We start from the raw sequence: 22682 nt of genomic DNA on the forward strand, positions 1-22682 counted from the left end.
CACAAGTTCCTCCATTTTGCCTTTCTGGACAAACATTTTCAGTTCGTGGCTCTTCCTTTCGGTATGGCCACGGCGCCCAGAATTATCTCGAAGGTTCTGGGGTCTCTGCTGGCGGTTCTCAGGCCGCTGGACATTGCAGTGGCGCCTTATCTGGACGATATTCTGATTCAGGCGTCGTCTTATCAGCTAACAAAGTCTCATACCGACATTGTTCTGTCCTTTCTAAGTACTCACGGGTGGAAAGTGAATCTAGAAAAGAGTTTGTTAGTTCCACAGACCAGGGTTCCTTTCTTGGGAACTCTGATCGACTCTCTATCCATGAAGATCTTTTTAACGGACGTCAGAAAGTTAAAGATTCTGAATACATGCCGAACCCTTCAGTCCACTCCTTGGCCGTCAGTGGCTCAGTGCATGGAGGCAATTGGATTGATGGTAGCGGCAATGGACATCATCCCGTTTGCTCGTTTTCATCTCAGACCTCTACAACTGAGCATGCTAAGACAATGGAATAGAGATTATGCAAATTTGTCTCCTCAAATAGATCTAGATCAGGAGACGAGGGACTCTCTTCTATGGTGGTTGTCGCCGGATCATCTGTCCCAGGGGACATGCTTCCGCAGACCCTTATGGGTGATAGTGACAACGGACGCCAGCCTGATAGGATGTGGAGCAGTCTGGAACTCCCTGAGGGCTCAGGGTGTGTGGAATCGATCAGAGTCTCTATTTCCCATCAATATCCTGGAGTTGAGAGCAATATTCAATGCGCTTCAGGCTTGGCCTCAGTTGGCTTCGGCCAAATTCATCAGATTCCAGTCGGACAACATTACGACTGTAGTTTACATCAATCATCAGGGAGGAACAAGGAGTTCCTTAGAGATGACAGAAGTAGCCAAGATAATTCAGTGGGCGGAGGCTCACTCTTGTCTGTCGGCAATCTACATCCCAGGAGTGGAAAACTGGGAAGCGGATTTCCTTAGCAGACAGACTTTTCATCCGGGGGAACGGGAACTCCATCCAGAGGTATTTGCCAACCTGATTCTCAAGTGGGGCAGGCCGGAGTTGGATCTTATGGCACCTCGTCAGAATACCAAGCTTCCGAGATACGGGTCCAGGTCCAGGGATCCCCAGGCCGAGCTGATAGATGCCTTGGCAGTGCCTTGGTCGTTCAGTCTAGCTTATGTCATCCCTCCATTTGCTCTCCTTCCTCGGGTAATTGCTCGAGTCAAACTGGAGACAGCTTTGTTGATCCTCATCGCTCCTGCGTGGCCTCGCAGGACTTGGTATGCCGATCTGGTGGACATGTCATCTCAGCCACCGTGGAAGCTTCCATTGAGGAAAGACCTTCTCATTCAGGGACCCTTCCATCATCCGAATCTAGTTTCTCTGCAGCTCACTGCTTGGAGATTGAACGCTTGATTTTATCTAAGTGGGGATTCTCTGATTCGGTCATTGATACCTTGATTCAGGCGCGTAAGCCTGTTACTAGAAAGATTTACCATAAGATATGGCGTAAATATCTTTATTGGTGCGAATCCAAGGGCTACTCTTGGAGTAGGGTTAGGATTCCCAGGATTTTGTCTTTTCTCCAAGAAGGATTGGAGAAAGCGTTGTCAGCGAGTTCCTTAAAGGGACAGATTTCTGCCTTTTCTATTTTGCTGCACAAGCGTCTGGCAGAGGTTCCAGAGGTTCAATCTTTTTGTCAGACTCTGACTAGAATCAGGCCTGTGTTTAGACCAATTGCTCCTCCTTGGAGATTGAATTTAGTTCTTAATGTTCTTCAAGGGGTTCCGTTTGAACCTATGCATTCCATAGATATTAAGTTGTTATCTTGGAAGGTTTTATTTTTGGTTGCTATTTCTTCTGCTTGAAGAGTTTCTGAGCTTTCGGCATTACAATGTGATTCTCCTTATCTTATTTTCCATGCGGATAAGGTGGTGTTACGTACCAAACCTGGTTTTCTTCCTAAAGTTGTTTCTGATAAGAATATTAATCAGGAAATTGTTGTTCCTTCCTTGTGTCCTAATCCTCCTTCTAAGGAGGAGTGTCTGTTACATAATTTGGACGTGGTCCGTGCCTTGAAGTTCTACTTACAGGCGACTAAGGATTTTTGTCAGTCGTCTTCCTTGTTTGACGTTTTTTCTGGGAAACGTAGGGGTCAGAAAGCTACGGCTACCTCTCTTTCCTTTTGGCTGAAGAGTATCATCCGGTTTTCATATGAGACTGCTGGACAGCAGCCTCCTGAACGCATTACGGCTCATTCCACTAGGGCTGTGGCTTCCTCATGGGCATTCAAAAATGATGCTTCTGTTGAGCAGATTTGTAAAGCTGCAACTTGGTCGTCTCTTCACACTTTTTCCAAATTTTACAAATTTGATACCTTTGCCTCGGCTGAGGCTGTTTTTGGGAGGAAAGTTCTTCAAGCAGTGGTGCCTTCCGTTTAGGTCCCTGTCTTGTCCCTCCCGTTTCATCCGTGTACTATAGCTTTGGTATTGTATCCCACAAGTAAGGATGAAATCCGTGGACTCCTCGTATCTTGTAAAAGAAAATGAAATGTATTCTTACCTGATAAATTTGTTTCTTTTATGATACGATGAGTCCACGGCCCACCCTGTTTTTCTGAGACGGGTCTTTAATTTTTTAAACTTCAGTCATCTCTGCACCTTGGCTTTTCCTTTCTCTTCCTAACTTCGGTCGAATGACTGGAGTGGGAGGGAAGGGAGGAGCTATATATATACAGCTCTGCTGTGGTGCTCTCTGCCTCCTCCTGCTGACCAGGAGGCGATATCCCACAAGTAAGGATGAAATCCGTGGACTCATCGTATCGTAAAAGAAACAAATTTATCAAGTAAGAATAAATTTCATTTTTTTGCAGTTATGGAGCCTTGTAATTCTGTCTCTAAATCTGCCTTTGAAGCTGGGTCATTTGAAAATTTTACTATCACTATTAAATGTTTATATTGTTATATGTTAATATATTTCCTTCAGCAATCTTATGCAATAAATGTATTAATGTTTTAATGCATTCTGACCATTACTACTAGGGTAAAAGGTAAGTTGAGAATTTACCTTCTTCTAGTTCTTAGCCTGCTAAGGTTAATGTTTATAGTTATGGGGATGTTTTTTCTTTGTTAATCAAGAGTCTTATTCTGATAATTTTACTGACATCCTTTTATTTCATTTTATGTTAAGCATATTCATTCTCTTTTTAAGGGATTTTTTGCTTTCTTACTTACTTTAGAGGTTACATCATCCTAAAATAGATGGGGATATACCAGTTTAGTTATATACTGTTTAATCCCTTGGTGTGTTTCTTGTCCCTGTTGATATTTCTAAGATTATATTCAGAAATTGGACTAAGATAGGTATTCCTTTTATTTCTTCTCAAGGCTTCCATTATTGAGCTTTTGGAAGCTAGGCCCAAAATGGTTGGGGTCATTTTTACTGTGGCTATATGTTTTAGCATTCCTTTGGATGATCGTTCTTCCTTTCTAGCCCCTTTTTAGTTAGGACATTTATTTCCTTCCTTAGGAGGGCTTATTTGCAAGCAAGTTATATTTTCAATTCAGTGGTATTTATTGCTGATGTGGCTGTTGATTGATCTTTGTCTTTCTGGGCAGTTTTCTTTTGATTCTGCCAGTAAGATTTTATTAAACCTTGTATGCTGTTTAGATGTGCAAAAGCTTTGTGGTCTCTCATCAATGCTAGAGTATGTCTTTAGCTGTTCTTTCTAGAAGCGTTTTATAATTAGAATTTTGTCTGTTGACATGATTTCTAATTCCAGACTTGTATCTCTTTCTTTACAGAGAGAGTGTTTATTTAGTCCTGGTTTGGGTTTCCATTATTTCTACACTGTCTGGGGTTAAAGAGCTTTTCTTTCTCAGGACTAGTAGTCCAAGGGTATATTTTAAGCTTAGATTTGTGTTTTGTCCCTTTCATCAGAAGAGGGCTGAGAAATATTTTTCCACCTAGTATCTTCTGGTTGCATCAGGAAATAATAGATTAGTATTTGATAAATGTTTCTGTGCCTTTTACTGGTTATGAGCACTATATCCTCTGCTTGCTAGACTGCAAAGCTAGATACCAGACCAATTTATTTTCTCTGGGGAATGCTCACAGGGTTTGTGCCCATTAGTTGAATTTCAACAGGCCTAAGCAGTTTAAGATCTTATACCCATCCAAGTTTGCATATAGGTGCAGCACTCGATCGAGAAGCTTTGGTAGGGGTAGTTTACTCCTTTTTCAATAAGCTTGGTTTTAGTCTATTAATGTTTCTTGAATTAATCTCAATAATATTGAATAGGTTTCAGATCAAGGCCTCCCAAAGGAGGTTTTTTCTGTTCTATCTTTCTAGGAACTCTGTAGGCTCAGGTAGATGGGATCTCCATTCTATGTATTTTTCCATAAGTAGGAAGGAACTATTCTAATCTAGAAACTTTAAACAAGCTTCTCAAGTTCCTACTTTCGATATGAAAACTACTTTTGGACTTTTCTGTGAGGTCAGTTTATGTCCTCAATAGATTTTAAGGATGATTTCCTTTTATGTTCTTATTTCTAGGAACATAATTGGTTTTTGAGATTGCTTGTTTTTTTTTTTGGACAAGCTTTTTTATTTTGTTGCTCTTCTGTTTGGTCTGTTTTCACTAAGGTATTGGATACCCTCTTCTTTACAATCAGTTTTCAGTGTATTGCAGTGTTTCCTGGTCTGGATGATATATTGGTTCAAGTTCCATCTTTTCATTCTTCAATATTTCTCTCCTCCAGACTGTTGTTGTTTATTCAACAACATGGTTGGGATATCCTTTTTCCAAACAGTTTACTGGTTCCTCAGATAACGGTTGCTTTTCTGGGGGTTTTATAGATTCAGTTTCTATGAAACATTATTTGGCAATGCTAAGATGGTTGAAGCTGTGGTTTGCCTGTTAGAACTTTCAGTCTCTGTTTTTTTCCTTCAGTTGCTCTTTGCTTGGAGGTGTCAGGTCTCTTGTTTTTGGCCTTGGTCGCTATTCCTTTTGCTTGCTTCCATATAAGTATTATTCATCTTGTATGTTTTTCCAGTGACACACAAACCTTTTCTCAGTTGTCTCTGAGGTCTCATTTACTTTCCAGTCTGTCTCTGTCTTGGTAGAAGAGCTATTAGCTCTTTATGCAGGAGGCTTCTTTTGTCTGTAATCTCTACAGATGCAAGTTTTTCAGGATCGGACCATTTGGGGGTCTCAGAAGGTATGAGTTTAGTTTCCTCAGGAGGCGAGGTTACCTTTTTGATGTTGTAGATCTCTCTGCTATATTTAGGGCCCTTCAGAGTTGGGAATTTTTTTCTCTGTTTCAAATTAGACTATATTACATCTGTATCTTATGTCAATCATCAGGATAGTATCTCTATTTGTTTCCTCAACAGAAGCGTATTGCTGTCTGATTTCTGCTGTTTTTGTTCCAGGACTGTATAACTGGAAAGCAGTTTTTTCTCAGTCTTCAGTTTTTCCATTTGGAAGAGTGGTTTCTTCATCCGGTTATTTTCTATCAGATAATATATCTTTGGGGTCGCCCAAAGATAATTCTCATGGTTTCCCATGTGAATTATCCCATATTTTTTTCCACCTCTTCTCTTTTATTATAGGCCAAGTTTTGGCAGGAAGAGCTTTGGTAATTCTGTTTTGCTCCAGCATATGGTAATCAGATCTGGTTCTGTTATCCAGTTTCTTACCTTGGCTGCTTCTTTTGCATTCATACCTTCTATTTTAGGGTCCTTCTTTCTATCCAGATTCTATTTCTCTTGGTGTGATGGCATTGAGATAGAATCAGTCCGGTCTTTGGTCTTCATGCTTGTTTGTTTTTTTACCATTTTAATGTTCTTGCTTCTTTCGAGGCAGCCTCAAGGGTATCCTTCAGCCAGTTGTCTCAAGTGGATTTATTTTTGCCTGTTGGTTATTTTGTATTGCTTTTCTCCAACATAGGTGTGTCCGGTCCACGGCGTCATCCTTACTTGTGGGATATTCTCTTCCCCAACAGGAAATGGCAAAGAGCCCAGCAAAGCTGGTCACATGATCCCTCCTAGGCTCCGCCTACCCCAGTCATTCTCTTTGCCGTTGTACAGGCAACATCTCCACGGAGATGGCTTAGAGTTTTTTAGTGTTTAACTGTAGTTTTTATTATTCAATCAAGAGTTTGTTATTTTGAAATAGTGCTGGTATGTACTATTTACTCAGAAACAGAAAAGAGATGAAGATTTCTGTTTGTATGAGGAAAATGATTTTAGCAACCGTCACTAAAATCCATGGCTGTTCCACACAGGACTGTTGAGAGCAATTAACTTCAGTTGGGGGAACAGTGAGCAGTCTCTTGCTGCTTGAGGTATGACACATTCTAACAAGACGATGTAATGCTGGAAGCTGTCATTTTCCCTATGGGATCCGGTAAGCCATGTTTATTACGATCGTAAATAAGGGCTTCAAAAAGGGCTTATTAAGACTGTAGACTTTTTCTGGGCTAAATCGATTGATTATTAACACATATTTAGCCTTGAGGAATCATTTTATCTGGGTATTTTGATATAATAATATCGGCAGGCACTGTTTTAGACACCTTATTCTTTAGGGGCTTTCCCAAAGCATAGGCAGAGCCTCATTTTCGCGCCGGTGTTGCGCACTTGTTTTTGAGAGGCATGGCATGCAGTCGCATGTGAGAGGAGCTCTGATACTTAGAAAAGACTTTCTGAAGGCGTCATTTGGTATCGTATTCCCCTTGGGGCTTGGTTGGGTCTCAGCAAAGCAGATACCAGGGACTGTAAAGGGGTTAAAGTTCAAAACGGCTCCGGTTCCGTTATTTTAAGGGTTAAAGCTTCCAAATTTGGTGTGCAATACTTTTAAGGCTTTAAGACACTGTGGTGAAAATTTGGTGAATTTTGAACAATTCCTTCATGTTTTTTCGCAATTGCAGTAATAAAGTGTGTTCAGTTTAAAATTTAAAGAGACAGTAACGGTTTTATTTTAAAACGTTTTTTGTACTTTGTTATCAAGTTTATGCCTGTTTAACATGTCTGAACTACCAGATAGACTGTGTTCTGAATGTGGGGAAGCCAGAATTCCTATTCATTTAAATAAATGTGATTTATGTGACAATGACAATGATGCCCAAGATGATTCCTCAAGTGAGGGGAGTAAGCATGGTACTGCATCATTCCCTCCTTCGTCTACACGAGTCTTGCCCACTCAGGAGGCCCCTAGTACATCTAGCGCGCCAATACTCCTTACTATGCAACAATTAACGGCTGTAATGGATAATTCTATCAAAAACATTTTAGCCAAAATGCACACTTATCAGCGTAAGCGCGACTGCTCTGTTTTAGATACTGAAGAGCATGACGACGCTGATAATAATATTTCTGAAGGGCCCCTAACCCAGTCTGATGGGGCCAGGGAGGTTTTGTCTGAGGGAGAAATTACTGATTCAGGGAACATTTCTCAACAAGCTGAACCTGATGTGATTGCATTTAAATTTAAGTTGGAACATCTCCGCATTCTGCTTAAGGAGGTATTATCCACTCTGGATGATTGTGACAAGTTGGTCATCCCAGAGAAACTATGTAAAATGGACAAGTTCCTAGAGGTGCCGGGGCTCCCAGAAGCTTTTCCTATACCCAAGCGGGTGGCGGACATTGTTAATAGAGAATGGGAAAGGCCCGGTATTCCTTTCGTCCCTCCCCCCATGTTTAAAAAATTGTTTCCTATGGTCGACCCCAGAAAGGACTTATGGCAGACAGTCCCCAAGGTCGAGGGAGCGGTTTCCACTTTAAACAAACGCACCACTATACCCATAGAGGATAGTTGTGCTTTCAAAGATCCTATGGATAAAAAATTAGAAGGTTTGCTTAAAAAGATGTTTGTTCAGCAGGGTTACCTTCTACAACCAATTTCATGCATTGTCCCTGTCGCTACAGCCGCATGTTTCTGGTTCGATGAGCTGATAAAGGCGGTCGATAGTGATTCTCCTCCTTATGAGGAGATTATGGACAGAATCAATGCTCTCAAATTGGCTAATTCTTTCACCCTAGACGCCACTTTGCAATTGGCTAGGTTAGCGGCTAAGAATTCTGGGTTTGCTATTGTGGCGCGCAGAGCGCTTTGGTTGAAATCTTGGTCGGCTGATGCGTCTTCCAAGAACAAGCTACTTAACATTCCTTTCAAGGGGAAAACGCTGTTTGGCCCTGACTTGAAAGAGATTATCTCTGATATCACTGGGGGTAAGGGCCACGCCCTTCCTCAGGATCGGCCTTTCAAGGCAAAAAATAAACCTAATTTTCGTCCCTTTCGTAGAAACGGACCAGCCCAAAGTGCTACGTCCTCTAAGCAAGAGGGTAATACTTCTCAAGCCAAGCCAGCTTGGAGACCAATGCAAGGCTGGAACAAGGGAAAGCAGGCCAAGAAACCTGCCACTGCTACCAAGACAGCATGAAATGTTGGCCCCCGATCCGGGACCGGATCTGGTGGGGGGCAGACTCTCTCTCTTCGCTCAGGCTTGGGCAAGAGATGTTCTGGATCCTTGGGCGCTAGAAATAGTCTCCCAAGGTTATTTTCTGGAATTCAAGGGACTTCCCCCAAGGGGGAGGTTCCACAGGTCTCAGTTGTCTTCAGACCACATAAAAAGACAGGCATTCTTACATTGTGTAGAAGACCTGTTAAAAATGGGAGTGATTCATCCTGTTCCATTAAGAGAACAAGGGATGGGGTTCTACTCCAATCTGTTTATAGTTCCCAAAAAAGAGGGAACGTTCAGACCAATCTTAGATCTCAAGATCTTAAACAAGTTTCTCAAGGTTCCATCGTTCAAGATGGAAACCATTCGAACTATTCTTCCTTCCATCCAGGAAGGTCAATTCATGACCACGGTGGATTTAAAGGATGCGTATCTACATATTCCTATCCACAAGGAACATCATCGGTTCCTGAGGTTCGCATTCCTGGACAAACATTACCAGTTCGTGGCGCTTCCTTTCGGATTAGCCACTGCTCCAAGGATTTTCACAAAGGTACTAGGGTCCCTTCTAGCTGTGCTAAGACCAAGGGGCATTGCTGTAGTACCTTACTTGGACGACATTCTGATTCAAGCGTCGTCCCTTCCTCAAGCAAAGGCTCACACGGACATTGTCCTGGCCTTTCTCAGATCTCACGGATGGAAAGTGAACGTGGAAAAGAGTTCTCTATCTCCGTCAACAAGGGTTCCCTTCTTGGGAACAATAATAGACTCCTTAGAAATGAGGATTTTTCTGACAGAGGCCAGAAAGACAAAACTTCTAGACTCTTGTCGGATACTTCATTCCGTTCCTCTTCCTTCCATAGCTCAGTGCATGGAAGTGATCGGGTTGATGGTAGCGGCAATGGACATAGTTCCTTTTGCACGCATTCATCTAAGACCATTACAACTGTGCATGCTCAGTCAGTGGAATGGGGACTATACAGACTTGTCTCCGAAGATACAAGTAAATCAGAGGACCAGAGACTCACTCCGTTGGTGGCTGTCCCTGGACAACCTGTCACGAGGGATGACATTCCGCAGACCAGAGTGGGTCATTGTCACGACCGACGCCAGTCTGATGGGCTGGGGCGCGGTCTGGGGATCCCTGAAAGCTCAGGGTCTTTGGTCTCGGGAAGAATCTCTTCTACCGATAAATATTCTGGAACTGAGAGCGATATTCAATGCTCTCAAGGCTTGGCCTCAGCTAGCGAGGGCCAAGTTCATACGGTTTCAATCAGACAACATGACAACTGTTGCGTACATCAACCATCAGGGGGGAACAAGGAGTTCCCTGGCGATGGAAGAAGTGACCAAAATCATTCTATGGGCGGAGTCTCACTCCTGCCACCTATCTGCTATCCACATCCCAGGAGTGGAAAATTGGGAAGCGGATTTTCTGAGTCGTCAGACATTGCATCCGGGGGAGTGGGAACTCCATCCGGAAATCTTTGCCCAAGTCACTCAGCTGTGGGGCATTCCAGACATGGATCTGATGGCCTCTCGTCAGAACTTCAAAGTTCCTTGCTACGGGTCCAGATCCAGGGATCCCAAGGCGGCTCTAGTGGATGCACTAGTAGCACCTTGGACCTTCAAACTAGCTTATGTGTTCCCGCCGTTTCCTCTCATCCCCAGGCTGGTAGCCAGGATCAATCAGGAGAGGGCGTCGGTGATCTTGATAGCTCCTGCGTGGCCACGCAGGACTTGGTATGCAGACCTGGTGAATATGTCATCGGCTCCACCTTGGAAGCTACCTTTGAGACGAGACCTTCTTGTTCAGGGTCCGTTCGAACATCCGAATCTGGTTTCACTCCAGCTGACTGCTTGGAGATTGAACGCTTGATCTTATCGAAGCGAGGGTTCTCAGATTCTGTTATCGATACTCTTGTTCAGGCCAGAAAGCCTGTAACTAGAAAGATTTACCACAAAATTTGGAAAAAATATATCTGTTGGTGTGAATCTAAAGGATTCCCTTGGGACAAGGTTAAGATTCCTAGGATTCTATCCTTCCTTCAAGAAGGATTGGAAAAAGGATTATCTGCAAGTTCCCTGAAGGGACAGATTTCTGCCTTGTCTGTGTTACTTCACAAAAAGCTGGCCGCTGTGCCAGATGTTCAAGCTTTTGTTCAGGCTCTGGTTAGAATTAAGCCTGTTTACAAACCTTTGACTCCTCCTTGGAGTCTCAATTTAGTTCTTTCAGTTCTTCAGGGGGTTCCGTTTGAACCCTTGCATTCCGTTGATATTAAGTTATTATCTTGGAAAGTTTTGTTTTTAGTTGCAATTTCTTCTGCTAGAAGAGTTTCAGAATTATCTGCTCTGCAGTGTTCTCCTCCTTATCTGGTGTTCCATGCAGATAAGGTGGTTTTACGTACTAAACCTGGTTTTCTTCCAAAAGTTGTTTCTAACAAAAACATTAACCAGGAGATTATCGTACCTTCTCTGTGTCCGAAACCAGTTTCAAAGAAGGAACGTTTGTTGCACAATTTGGATGTTGTTCGCGCTCTAAAATTCTATTTAGATGCTACAAAGGATTTTAGACAAACATCTTCCTTGTTTGTTGTTTATTCCGGTAAAAGGAGAGGTCAAAAAGCAACTTCTACCTCTCTCTCTTTTTGGATTAAAAGCATCATCAGATTGGCTTACGAGACTGCCGGACGGCAGCCTCCCGAAAGAATCACAGCTCATTCCACTAGGGCTGTGGCTTCCACATGGGCCTTCAAGAACGAGGCTTCTGTTGATCAGATATGTAGGGCAGCGACTTGGTCTTCACTGCACACTTTTACCAAATTTTACAAGTTTGATACTTTTGCTTCTTCTGAGGCTATTTTTGGGAGAAAGGTTTTGCAAGCCGTGGTGCCTTCCATTTAGGTGACCTGATTTGCTCCCTCCCTTCATCCGTGTCCTAAAGCTTTGGTATTGGTTCCCACAAGTAAGGATGACGCCGTGGACCGGACACACCTATGTTGGAGAAAACAGAATTTATGTTTACCTGATAAATTACTTTCTCCAACGGTGTGTCCGGTCCACGGCCCGCCCTGGTTTTTTTAATCAGGTCTGATAATTTATTTTCTTTAACTACAGTCACCACGGTACCATATGGTTTCTCCTATGCAAATATTCCTCCTTAACGTCGGTCGAATGACTGGGGTAGGCGGAGCCTAGGAGGGATCATGTGACCAGCTTTGCTGGGCTCTTTGCCATTTCCTGTTGGGGAAGAGAATATCCCACAAGTAAGGATGACGCCGTGGACCGGACACACCGTTGGAGAAAGTAATTTATCAGGTAAACATAAATTCTGTTTTTCTTTATGTTCTATTAGTGTTGTGCATTTCATTTCTCAGTGAAAAAATATGTTTTTAAATCCTACCCTTTTCTGTTATTACTCGTGGACTCCACAGCTTGGGTATTAGTTCCCAGGCGTAATGGATCATGGACTCTCACCACCTGTATGAAAGAAAATAATTTATGCTTATCTTTCATGGTGGTGAGAGTCCAGGAGACCCCACCCTGTTTTTCTGGGTTGCTTTTTTTTTTCTTTATAGTACACATCTTTTTTCCCTGCTCTTATTTTGTTGGCTCTTATTATTTTTCCTTCCTCTTTGTCCTCAGCCATACATTAGACTGAGGTACTGGTTATGTAGGATGTGTTTTATAGAGTTCTTGGGGTTTAAGAATCATTGCCACCTCTTAGTGGTAGGGAAGAGTAATTACCAGGAGTAATGGATTGTGGAATCTCACCACCATGAAAGAAATTAATTTATCAGGTAAGCAAAAATTATGTTTTAAGCTGGTATTTTAACAAAGTGTGTCTGTATTTTACTGCACATGTAATTAATGTATATCTTTAATTTATAATCCTTATTTTGTAGGCGCGGAAAGCCATTGTACATTTGCAAAGAGAGGTACAAAGTTCTGGAACAGCAATGGGTATCCCACACGTTTGATCACATCAACAAAAGATGGGGGCCACATTATAATGGGCTGTGAAGATATACATGGTTTTTCATGGTCTTCGTTGGCAGTCAACAAGTGGACACTCCAGCAGGAAGAAAGGGACTTCCCAAACAGTGAAGGGCGGGCAAGAGAGCCTGCAGTTATAAAGCTTTTTAGTGATTAGGTGCTACTATACTAATAACATCAGATCCATGCACATGCGGAAAGTGTGGGATATAAAGAAAGGAAATGTAGTTAAAGTCCTAGGACAGTAAATGTCTGGCATAAACAAAGGAAAGCACAATGGTAATTGAATGTTTGTGGCCATTAGTTGAGTCATATGGCACTGCTCCATGTTTTAAATTGATATATATATATATATATATATATATATATGTGTATATATATATATATATATATATATATATATATATATATATATATATATATATATATATGTGTGTGTGTGTGCAGTTCCATTTACTTTGTGCATAAATTATTTACTTTTCCTTAATTTTTCACCCTCTTTTTCTATAGCTCGAATGCATAAATCAATCTTGGACGTTTTTTGTGTAAACTTCCAAATTAATATCTGAAAGCTGCTACAAACCCACCACATTAGTGCATGGTTAGAGGCACTTTACATCAGTTTCTTCATGTTAAACCCCATTAACTTTAATACAAAAATATATAAATATACATTTTGGAAGGGGAAAAAGTGGCTGTTGAGCCTTATTATGTAAAGCCATAAATTCTTGTTTAAACAATATATGCTTTACAATTATACTGTATGTAACTCCATATATATGTGAAATGGAACTGCACTTTTATCCGATAAGCTCTTGTTCATATGTTCATACGTATGTGTATAGCTAATTTGCTTTTAAACCCTTTGTGTTTATTTTTGTTTCTTCAAATGTAATTAGAACATCTTTGTAAAACACATTTTGTTTCCTGTGAGATATTGTATAGTTACAGATGGTATTATACATTTTAAAAGAACACCTATGTAATCATATATATATCTATATATATATATAAAATATATCTGTATGTGTGTATAAATATATACATGCGTTCAGGAAGATATAAATAAGTGCGTTATTTACTGAGAGGATCTTTTAAAAGCTTCTAAGTCATTACAAAAGAAAAGTAACTTCATTCTCAGGAATTTTAGATTTTCTCACTATTTAAGTAAATGACAAGCGTATGTCGCACAAGGCGATTGCTTTTTGGATTTGTTTTCCTTCTAGTTTTAGTTACTTTATGTGTTTAGGTTCCTGCCACTTACGGTAGCTACTTCCTGCACTGAACAAGTTAAAGCGTAATTTTACAGAGCAATTAGAAAATATAATACACACTTATTGTATAAAACTGCAAGAATGGCAAACCCAAATTACAAGCTACATATGTGACTCCCATCACCATCCAGATGTGTGGTAGGAATAGAAATTTGCAACCTGCCCCATAAATGAGACATAATTCAAATTCTGTGTCAAATCAAAGTTGATTATCAGTAAAGCACTTGTATAGCACATTTACTGCTTTTTATGCTTCACTACCTATGGGCAATAAAAAAGAGGCATTGATAATATGTCACCAGATTTGTCAACGTGTCAAGCAGAAAATATGCATATATTTGCCTCAAAAACTTTGCATACTTAGAGGCAGCATCACATAATTTATAAGATTGTATACATGCACACTTGGTGGGACAGAGATATGTATTTCTAAATAACATTTCTAGATAATATTCATTGGAATCTTAAAGGGATCCATCAAAAAGAACAAGTTGGGCTAGTTTAAAGAATATCTACATTATGCTTTAAATGTTAGTTTTTTTCTTGACATAATGAAGCTTCTGCATGTAGGGATAGCTGTATTAAGGTCTTTTTCTCTTACTTGGTTTATTCAGTCCACGGATTCATCCTTACTTGTGGGATATTCTCAATCCCTACAGGAAGTGGCAAAGAGAGCACACAGCAAAGCTGTCCATATAGCTCCCCTCAGGCCCCGCCCCCCCCCAGTCATTCTCTTTGCCGCTCTAACAAGTAGCATCTCCACGGGGGTGGTTAAGAGTATGTGGTGTTAGATTTGTAGTTTTATTTCTTCAATCAAGAGTTTGTTATTTTAAAATAGTGCCAGTTTGTACTATTTACTCTGAGGCAGAACAGTGATGAAGATTTCTGCTGAGAGGAATATGATTTTAGCACCAGTAACTAAAATCCATTGCTGTTCCCACGCAGGACTGTTGAATACCAGAGAACTTCAGTTGGGGGGAACAGTTTGCAGGCTTAACTGCTTAAGGTATGTTCAGTCATTTTTTTCTAACAAGACGTGGTAATGCTAGAAGACTGATAGAAATCCCCATGTGGAAAGGTAAGCTATTTCTCCAACATTGGTGTGTCCGGTCCACGGCGTCATCCATAACTTGTGGGAATATCTCTTCCCCAACAGGAAATGGCAAAGAGTACAGCAAAAGCTGTCCATATAGTCCCTCCTAGGCTCCGCCCACCCCAGTCATTCTCTTTGCCGTTGCACAGGCAACATCTCCACGGAGATGGTTAAGAGTATGTGGTGTTTAGTTGTAGTTTTTTATTCTACTATCAAGAGTTTGTTATTTTGAAATGGTGCTGGTATGTACTATTTACTCTGAAACAGAAAAAGATGAAGAGTTCTGTTTGTGAGAGGAATATGATTTTAGCAGCAGTAACTAAAATCGTTTGCTATTTCCACATAGGACTGTTGAGATGAATTAACTTCAGTTGGGGGAAACAGCAGACTTTTCTGCTTAAGGTATGACTAGCCATATTTCTAACAAGACTGTGTAATGCTGGAAGGCTGTCATTTCCCCTCATGGGGACCGGTAAGCCATTTTCTTAGTCTCAAACAGAATAAAGGGCTTAATATGGGCTATAAAACTGGTAGACACTTTTATGGGCAAGATCGATTGCTTTATTTGGGCATTTTATTCAGATTGAGGTTGAAATTCACACTTATAAACTTTGGGGAATGTTTTTTAACGTCAGGCACTGGTTTAGACACCTTTTCAGTCAGGAAGGGCCTTCACTGTAGTAGGCTGAGCCTCATTTTCGCGCCATTACTGCGCAGTTACTTTTGAGAGCAGGACATGCAGCTGCATGTGTGTGGATCTGAAAGTAGTTGAAAAGGTTCCTAGAAGGCTTCATCTGGTATCGTATTCCCCCCTGGGTTTGGTAAAGTCGCAGCAAAGGCTGTAGCTGGGACTGTAGAGGGGTTAAACCTGTAACCGGCTCCGGTTTCTTCATTTTAAGGGTTAAAGCTCTGAAAATTTGGGTGCAATACTTTGAATGCTTTAAGACACTGTGGTGAAAATTTGAACAATTCCTTCATTGTTTTTCACATATTCAGTAATAAAGTGTGCCCTGTTTAAAATTTAAAGAGACAGTAACGGTTTTAATTAAAAAGTTTTTTTGTACTTTATTGACAAGTTTAAGCCTGTTTAACATGTCTGTACCTTCAGATAAGCTATGTTCTGTAAGTATGGAAGCCAATGTGTCTCCCCCTTCCAAATTGTGTGATAATTGTGCCATAGCGTCCAAACAAAGTAAGGACAGTACTGCCACAGATAGTAAGGTTGCCCAAGATGATTCATCAGATGAGGAGAGTAAAGATAGTTCTGCTTCATCTCACTCTGTGTCTACACCAGTCTTGCCCACGCAGGAGTCGCCTAGTACTTCTAGCGCGCCAATGCTTGTTACTATGCAACAATTGGCGACAGTAATGGATAAATCCATAGCTAATTTTTTATCCAAAATGCCTGAATTTCAGAGAAAGCACGATTGCTCTGTTTTAAACACTGTAGAGCAGAAGCAGGAGGGCGCTGATGATAATTGTTCTGTCATTCCCTCACACGACTCTGAAGGGGCCATGAGGGAGTTTTTGTCAGATGGGGAAATTTCAGATTCAGAACCTGATGTTGTGACATTTAAATTTAAATTAGAGCACCTCCGCGCACTGCTTAAGGAGGTTTTATTTACTCTGGATGATTGTGACAACCTGGTCATTCCAGAAAAATTGTGTAAGATGGACAAGTTCCTAGAGGTTCCGGTGCACCCCGACGCTTTTCCTATACCCAAGCGGGTGGCGGACATAGTGAACAAGGAGTGGGAGAAGCCCGGCATACCTTTTGTTCCCCCTCCTATATTTAAGAAATTATTTCCTATGGTCGACCCCAGAAAGGACTTATGGCAGACAGTCCCTAAGGTCGAGGGGGCAGTTTCTACATTAAACAAGCGCACTACTATTCCTATTGAGGATAATTGTGCTTTCAAAGATCCTATGGATAAAAAATTGGAGGGTTTGCTTAAAAAGATTTTTGTTCAGCAAGGTTACCTCCTACAACCCATTTCGTGCATTGTTCCTGTCACTACAGCAGCGTGGTTCTGGTTCGAGGAACTAGAAAAGTCGCTCAATAGAGAGACTCCGTAGGAGGTCATGGACAGAATACACGCACTTAAGTTGGCTAATTCCTTTATTTTAGATGCCGCTTTGCAGTTAGCTAGATTAGCGGCGAAAAATTCTGGGTTTGCAATTGTGGCGCGCAGAGCGCTCTGGCTAAAGTCTTGGTCAGCGGATGTATCTTCCAAGACAAAATTGCTTAATATCCCCTTCAAGGGTAAAACCCTTTTTGGACCAGAGTTGAAAGAGATTATCTCAGACATCACTGGGGGTAAGGGCCATGCCCTCCCACAAGATAGGCCCTTCAAGGCCAAGAATAAGTCTAATTTTCGTTCCTTTCGCAATTTCCGGAACGGACCGACATCCAACTCTGCAGCCTCTAGACAAGAGGGTAATGCTTCGCAGACCAAACCAGCTTGGAAACCGATGCAAGGCTGGAACAAGGGTAAACAGGCCAAGAAGCCTGCTGCTGCTACCAAAACAGCATGAAGGAGCAGCCCCCGATCCGGGACCCGATCTAGTAGGGGGCAGACTCTCTCTCTTCGCTCAGGCTTGGGCAAGAGATGTTCAGGATCCCTGGGCACTATAAATAGTTTCTCAGGGTTATCTTCTGGAATTCAAGGAACTACCCCCAAGGGGAAGGTTCCACATGTCTCACTTATCTTTAAACCAAATAAAGAGACAGACATTCTTACATTGTGTAGAAGACCTGTTAAAAATGGGAGTGATACACCCAGTTCCAATTGTGGAACAAGGACTGGGTTTTTACTCAAATCTGTTTGTAGTTCCCAAAAAAGAGGGAACCTTCAGACCAATTCTAGATTTAAAGATTCTAAACAAATTTCTCAAAGTACCATCGTTCAAAATGGAAACTATCCGAACGATCTTACCCTCAATCCAGGAGGGTCAATTTATGACTACCGTGGATTTAAAGGATGCGTATCTACATATTCCTATCCACAAAGATCATCACCAGTTCCTAAGGTTCGCCTTTCTGGACAAACATTACCAGTTTGTGGCTCTCCCATTCGGACTAGCCACGGCTCCAAGGATTTTCACAAAGGTACTCGGAGCCCTTCTAGCGGTTCTAAGACCAAGGGGCATTGCAGTGGCACCTTACTTGGACGACATTCTGATACAAGCGTCGTCTCTTTCAAAGACCAAGGCTCACACAGACATCGTTCTGGCCTTTCTCAGATCTCACGGCTGGAAGGTGAACATAGAAAAGAGTTCCCTGTCTCCGTCGACAAGAGTCCCCTTCTTGGGGACAATAATAGATTCGTTAGAAATGAAGATTTTCCTGACAGATGTCAGAAAGTTAAAGCTTCTAAACGCTTGTCAGGTTCTTCACTCTGTTCCTCGACCTTCCATAGCTCAGTGCATGGAAGTAGTAGGATTGATGGTTGCAGCAATGGACATAGTTCCTTTTGCGCGAATTCATCTAAGACCATTACAACTGTGCATGCTCAAACAGTGGAATGGGGACTATACAGACTTGTCTCCAGTGATCCAAGTAGATCAGGAGACCAGAGACTCACTACGTTGGTGGCTAACCCAGGATCATCTGTCCCAGGGAATGAGCTTCCGCAGACCAGAGTGGGTTATCGTCACGACCGACGCCAGTCTAGTGGGCTGGGGCGCGGTCTGGGACTCCCTGAAGGCTCAGGGTCTATGGTCTCGGGAGGAATCTCTCCCGATAAACATTCTGGAACTGAGAGCGATATTCAATACTCTCAAAGCTTGGCCTCAGCTAGCAAAGGCCAGATTCATAAGATTCCAATCAGACAACATGACGACAGTTGCTTACATCAACCATCAGGGGGGAACAAGGAGTTCCCTGGCGATGAGAGAAGTGACCAAGATCATAAAATGGGCGGAGGATCACTCCTGCCACCTATCTGCGATCCACATCCCAGGAGTGGAAAACTGGGAGGCGGATTATCTGAGTCGTCAGACATTCCACCCGGGGGAGTGGGAACTCCACCCGGAGATATTTGCCCAGTTGACACAATTATGGGGCATTCCAGACATGGATCTGATGGCGTCTCGTCAGAACTTCAAAGTTCCTTGCTACGGGTCCAGATCCAGGGATCCCAGGGCGACTCTAGTGGATGCATTAGTAGCGCTTTGGACCTTCAACCTAGCTTACGTTTTTCCACCGTTTCCTCTCATTCCCAGGCTGGTAGCCAGGATCAAACAGGAGAGGGCCTCGTGATTTTGATAGCTCCTGCGTGGCCACGCAGGACTTGGTATGCAGACCTGGTGAATATGTCATCGGCTCCACCATTGAAGCTACCTTTGAGACAAGATCTTCTGGTACAGGGTCCATTCGAACATCCAAATCTAGTCTCTCTCCAGCTGACGGCTTGGAAATTGAACGCTTGATTTTATCTAAGCGTGGGTTTTCGGATTCTGTGATAGATACTCTGGTACAAGCCAGAAAACCTGTAACTAGAAAGATTTACCATAAAATATGGAAAAGATATATCTGTTGGTGTGAATCCAAGGGATTCTCATGGAGTAAGATCAAAATTCCCAGGATCCTTTCCTTCCTACAAGAGGGTTTGGATAAGGGATTATCAGCGAGTTCTCTAAAAGGACAGATTTCTGCTTTATCTGTCTTGTTACACAAACGACTGGCGGCTGTGCCAGATGTTCAAGCCTTTGTTCAGGCTTTGGTCAGGATCAAGCCTGTTTACAGGCCTTTGACTCCTCCCTGGAGTTTAAATTTAGTTCTTTCAGTTCTCCAAGGGGTTCCGTTTGAACCTTTACATTCCATAGATATTAAGTTATTTTGGAAAGTTTTGTTTTTAGTTGCTATCTCTTCTGCTAGAAGAGTTTCTGAGTTATCTGCTCTGCAGTGTACTCCGCCCTATCTGGTGTTCCATGCAGATAAGGTCGTTTTGCGTACTAAACCTGGTTTTCTTCCAAAGGTTGTTTCCAACAAGAATATTAACCAGGAAATAGTTGTACCTTCTTTGTGTCCGAATCCAGTTTCAAAGAAGGAACATTTGTTACACAATTTAGATGTAGTCCGTGCTTTAAAGTTTTATCTAGAAGCAACAAAGGATTTCAGACAAACATCTTCTCTGTTTGTCGTCTATTCTGGTAAAAGGAGAGGTCAAAAAGCTACTGCTACCTCTCTTTCCTTTTGGCTGAAAAGCATCATCCGATTGGCTTATGAGACTGCGGGACGGCAGCCTCCTGAAAGAGTCACAGCTCACTCTACTAGGGCTGTAGCTTCCACATGGGCCTTCAAGAACAAGGCTTCTGTTGATTAGATATGCAAGGCAGCGACTTGGTCTTCCCTGCACACTTTTGCCAAATTCTACAAATTTGATACTTTTGCTTCTTCGGAGGCTATTTTTGGGAGAAAGGTTTTGCAAGCCGTGGTGCCTTCCGTTTAGGTAACCTGATTGGCTCCCTCCCTTCATCCGTGTCCTAAAGCTTTGGTATTGGTTCCCACAAGTTATGGATGACGCCGTGGACCGGACACACCAATGTTGGAGAAAACAGAATTTATGCTTACCTGATAAATTACTTTCTCCAACGGTGTGTCCGGTCCACGGCCCGCCCTGGTTTTTTAATCAGGTTTGATAAATTTATTTCTTTAACTACAGTCACCACGGCACCCTATAGTTTCTCCTGTTTTTTCTCCTGTCCGTCGGTCGAATGACTGGGGTGGGCGGAGCCTAGGAGGGACTATATGGACAGCTTTTGCTGTACTCTTTGCCATTTCCTGTTGGGGAAGAGATATTCCCACAAGTTATGGATGACGCCGTGGACCGGACACACCAATGTTGGAGAAAGTAATTTATCAGGTAAGCATAAATTCTGTTTTTCTGAGACTCCGTATAGAAGGATGGCTTAGTTTACAGGGCTTAAATCACTGGTGGACACTGTTATGGGTAAAATCGATTATTTTTTAATATAATCTGATGTTTGCACAAGTGTTTATCATATTTGGAACACTTTTTAGGGGTTTTACACGCCTGGCATAATTTTAGACACCTATTTTGGCTTAGGAAGGGCCTCACAGCTCCGGAGTGAAGAGGGAGAGGGCCTAATTTTCGTGCCTCAGTTGCGCAGTTCTTTTACAAGATAGCTTCATGCAGCTTCACATGTAGAGTCCAGAGACTGCAGGAGGACTACAGGGAGGCTTATTTTTGTTCCACAACTAATCCCCAAGGAAGGTAGTGTGTTAAACTGGTTGCCTCAATTTGCTCCGGTTTGGGCAATAAGGGGTTAATTGGCTTGAAACTTGGTGTGCAATCTTTTCAAAGCATTGGGATCATATGGTGTAAATTTCATAAAGATCGGATGTTTTTTGGAGATTTGGTAAAAAAGTGTATGCTTTTTATTATTTAAAGGCACAGTAACGTTTTTTCAAAAAGTGTATTTTTCTGTATTTGAGTGCTATCTAAGTCTGTCTAACATGTCTGAGCCTACTGATAGACCTTGTTCTATGTGTTTAAAAGCCATGGCAGTACCCCCATTGCATTTGTGTTTAAAGTGTGCTAAGGTATCTAAACATTTTAATGACCATGCATTGACACTTAAAAATGTAGCCCAAGATGATTCTTTGACGGAAGGTAATGAGGATAGTCCTCCTTCCTCTCCCCATGTGTCGACACCAGTTACGCCCACGCAAGCGTTGCCTAGTACCTCTAGCGCATTGGCCCCTATTACTTTACAACAATTAGCAGCAGTAATGGATAATTCCCTTGCAGCATTTTTATCCAAACTGCCTATTTTTCCAAAAAAGCGCGATAGCTCAGTTTTAAATACAGAGGATGAGCAATCTAAAGCTTTGGATAATTTATCTGTAGTACCCTCACAAAACTCAGAAGTAGCAGTGAGGGATGGTCTGTCTGAGGGAGGAATTTCTGACACAGGAAAAGTTTGTCAGCAGGCAGAGTCAGATTCCTTAACGTTTAAATTTAAGCTGGAACACCTCCGCGTCCTGCTCAAGGAGGTTTTAGCTACGCTGGATGATTGTGACCCCATGGTGGTCCCTGAAAAATTGTGTAAAATGGACAGGTTTTTAGAGGTCCCTGTATACACTGAGGCATTTCCGATCCCAAAGAGGGTGGTGGATATTGTGACTAAGGAGTGGGAGAGACCAGGTGTACCCTTTGTTCCCCCACCTATCTTTAAGAAACTGTTCCCCATAAATGACCCCAGGCGGGACGCGTGGCAGACGGTCCCCAAGGTAGAGGGGCTGTTTCAACACTTGCTAAGCGTACAACTATACCAATAGAGGACAGTTGTGCTTTCAAAGATCCTATGGATAAAAAATTGGAAGGTTTGCTGAAGAAAAATTTTGTTCAGCAAGGTTTTCTTCTTCAACCAATTGCCTGCATTATTCCGGTAACTACCGCAGCGGCTTTTTGGTTCGAGGCCCTGGAGGAGTCACTCCAGAGGGAGACTTCATATGATGAGGTCATGGATAGAATTCATGCTCTAAAGCTAGCTAATTCTTTTATCACTGATGCCGCTCTCCAATTAGCTAAGCTAGCGGCGAAATACTCAGGTTTTGCCATCATGGCGCGAAGAGCGCTTTGGCTCAAATCGTGGTCGGCTGATGTGTCGTCCAAAACGAAACTGTTAAATATTCCCTTCAAGGGGAAAGCCCTATTTGGCCCAGAGCCGAAAGAAATTATTTCAGATATCACTGGGGGCAAGGGCCATGCCCTGCCACAAGATAGGCCTTTAAGGCCAAAAACAAGGCTAATTTTTGCTCCTTTCGCAACTTCAGGAGCGGACCTGCCACAACCTCTGCTGCCGCAAAGCAAGATAAAGCT

At 42.2% G+C, this 22682-nt stretch overlaps 1 protein-coding gene across 1 annotated transcript in view; it reads left to right on the top strand.

The window, feature by feature from the left end:
- The window catches only part of UBR3 (ubiquitin protein ligase E3 component n-recognin 3), a 1090259-nt gene extending 1077476 nt beyond the window's left edge, over positions 1 to 12783 (top strand). The window contains 1 exon segment of the mRNA XM_053698420.1: positions 12375 to 12783. Coding sequence (XP_053554395.1) covers positions 12375 to 12492 — 118 coding nt within the window. The 3' untranslated portion in view covers positions 12493 to 12783.
- Positions 12784 to 22682: the final 9899 nt, after the last annotated feature.

This window comes from Bombina bombina, chromosome 1 (genome assembly GCF_027579735.1).
Source record: "Bombina bombina isolate aBomBom1 chromosome 1, aBomBom1.pri, whole genome shotgun sequence".
NCBI lineage: Eukaryota > Metazoa > Chordata > Amphibia > Anura > Bombinatoridae > Bombina > Bombina bombina.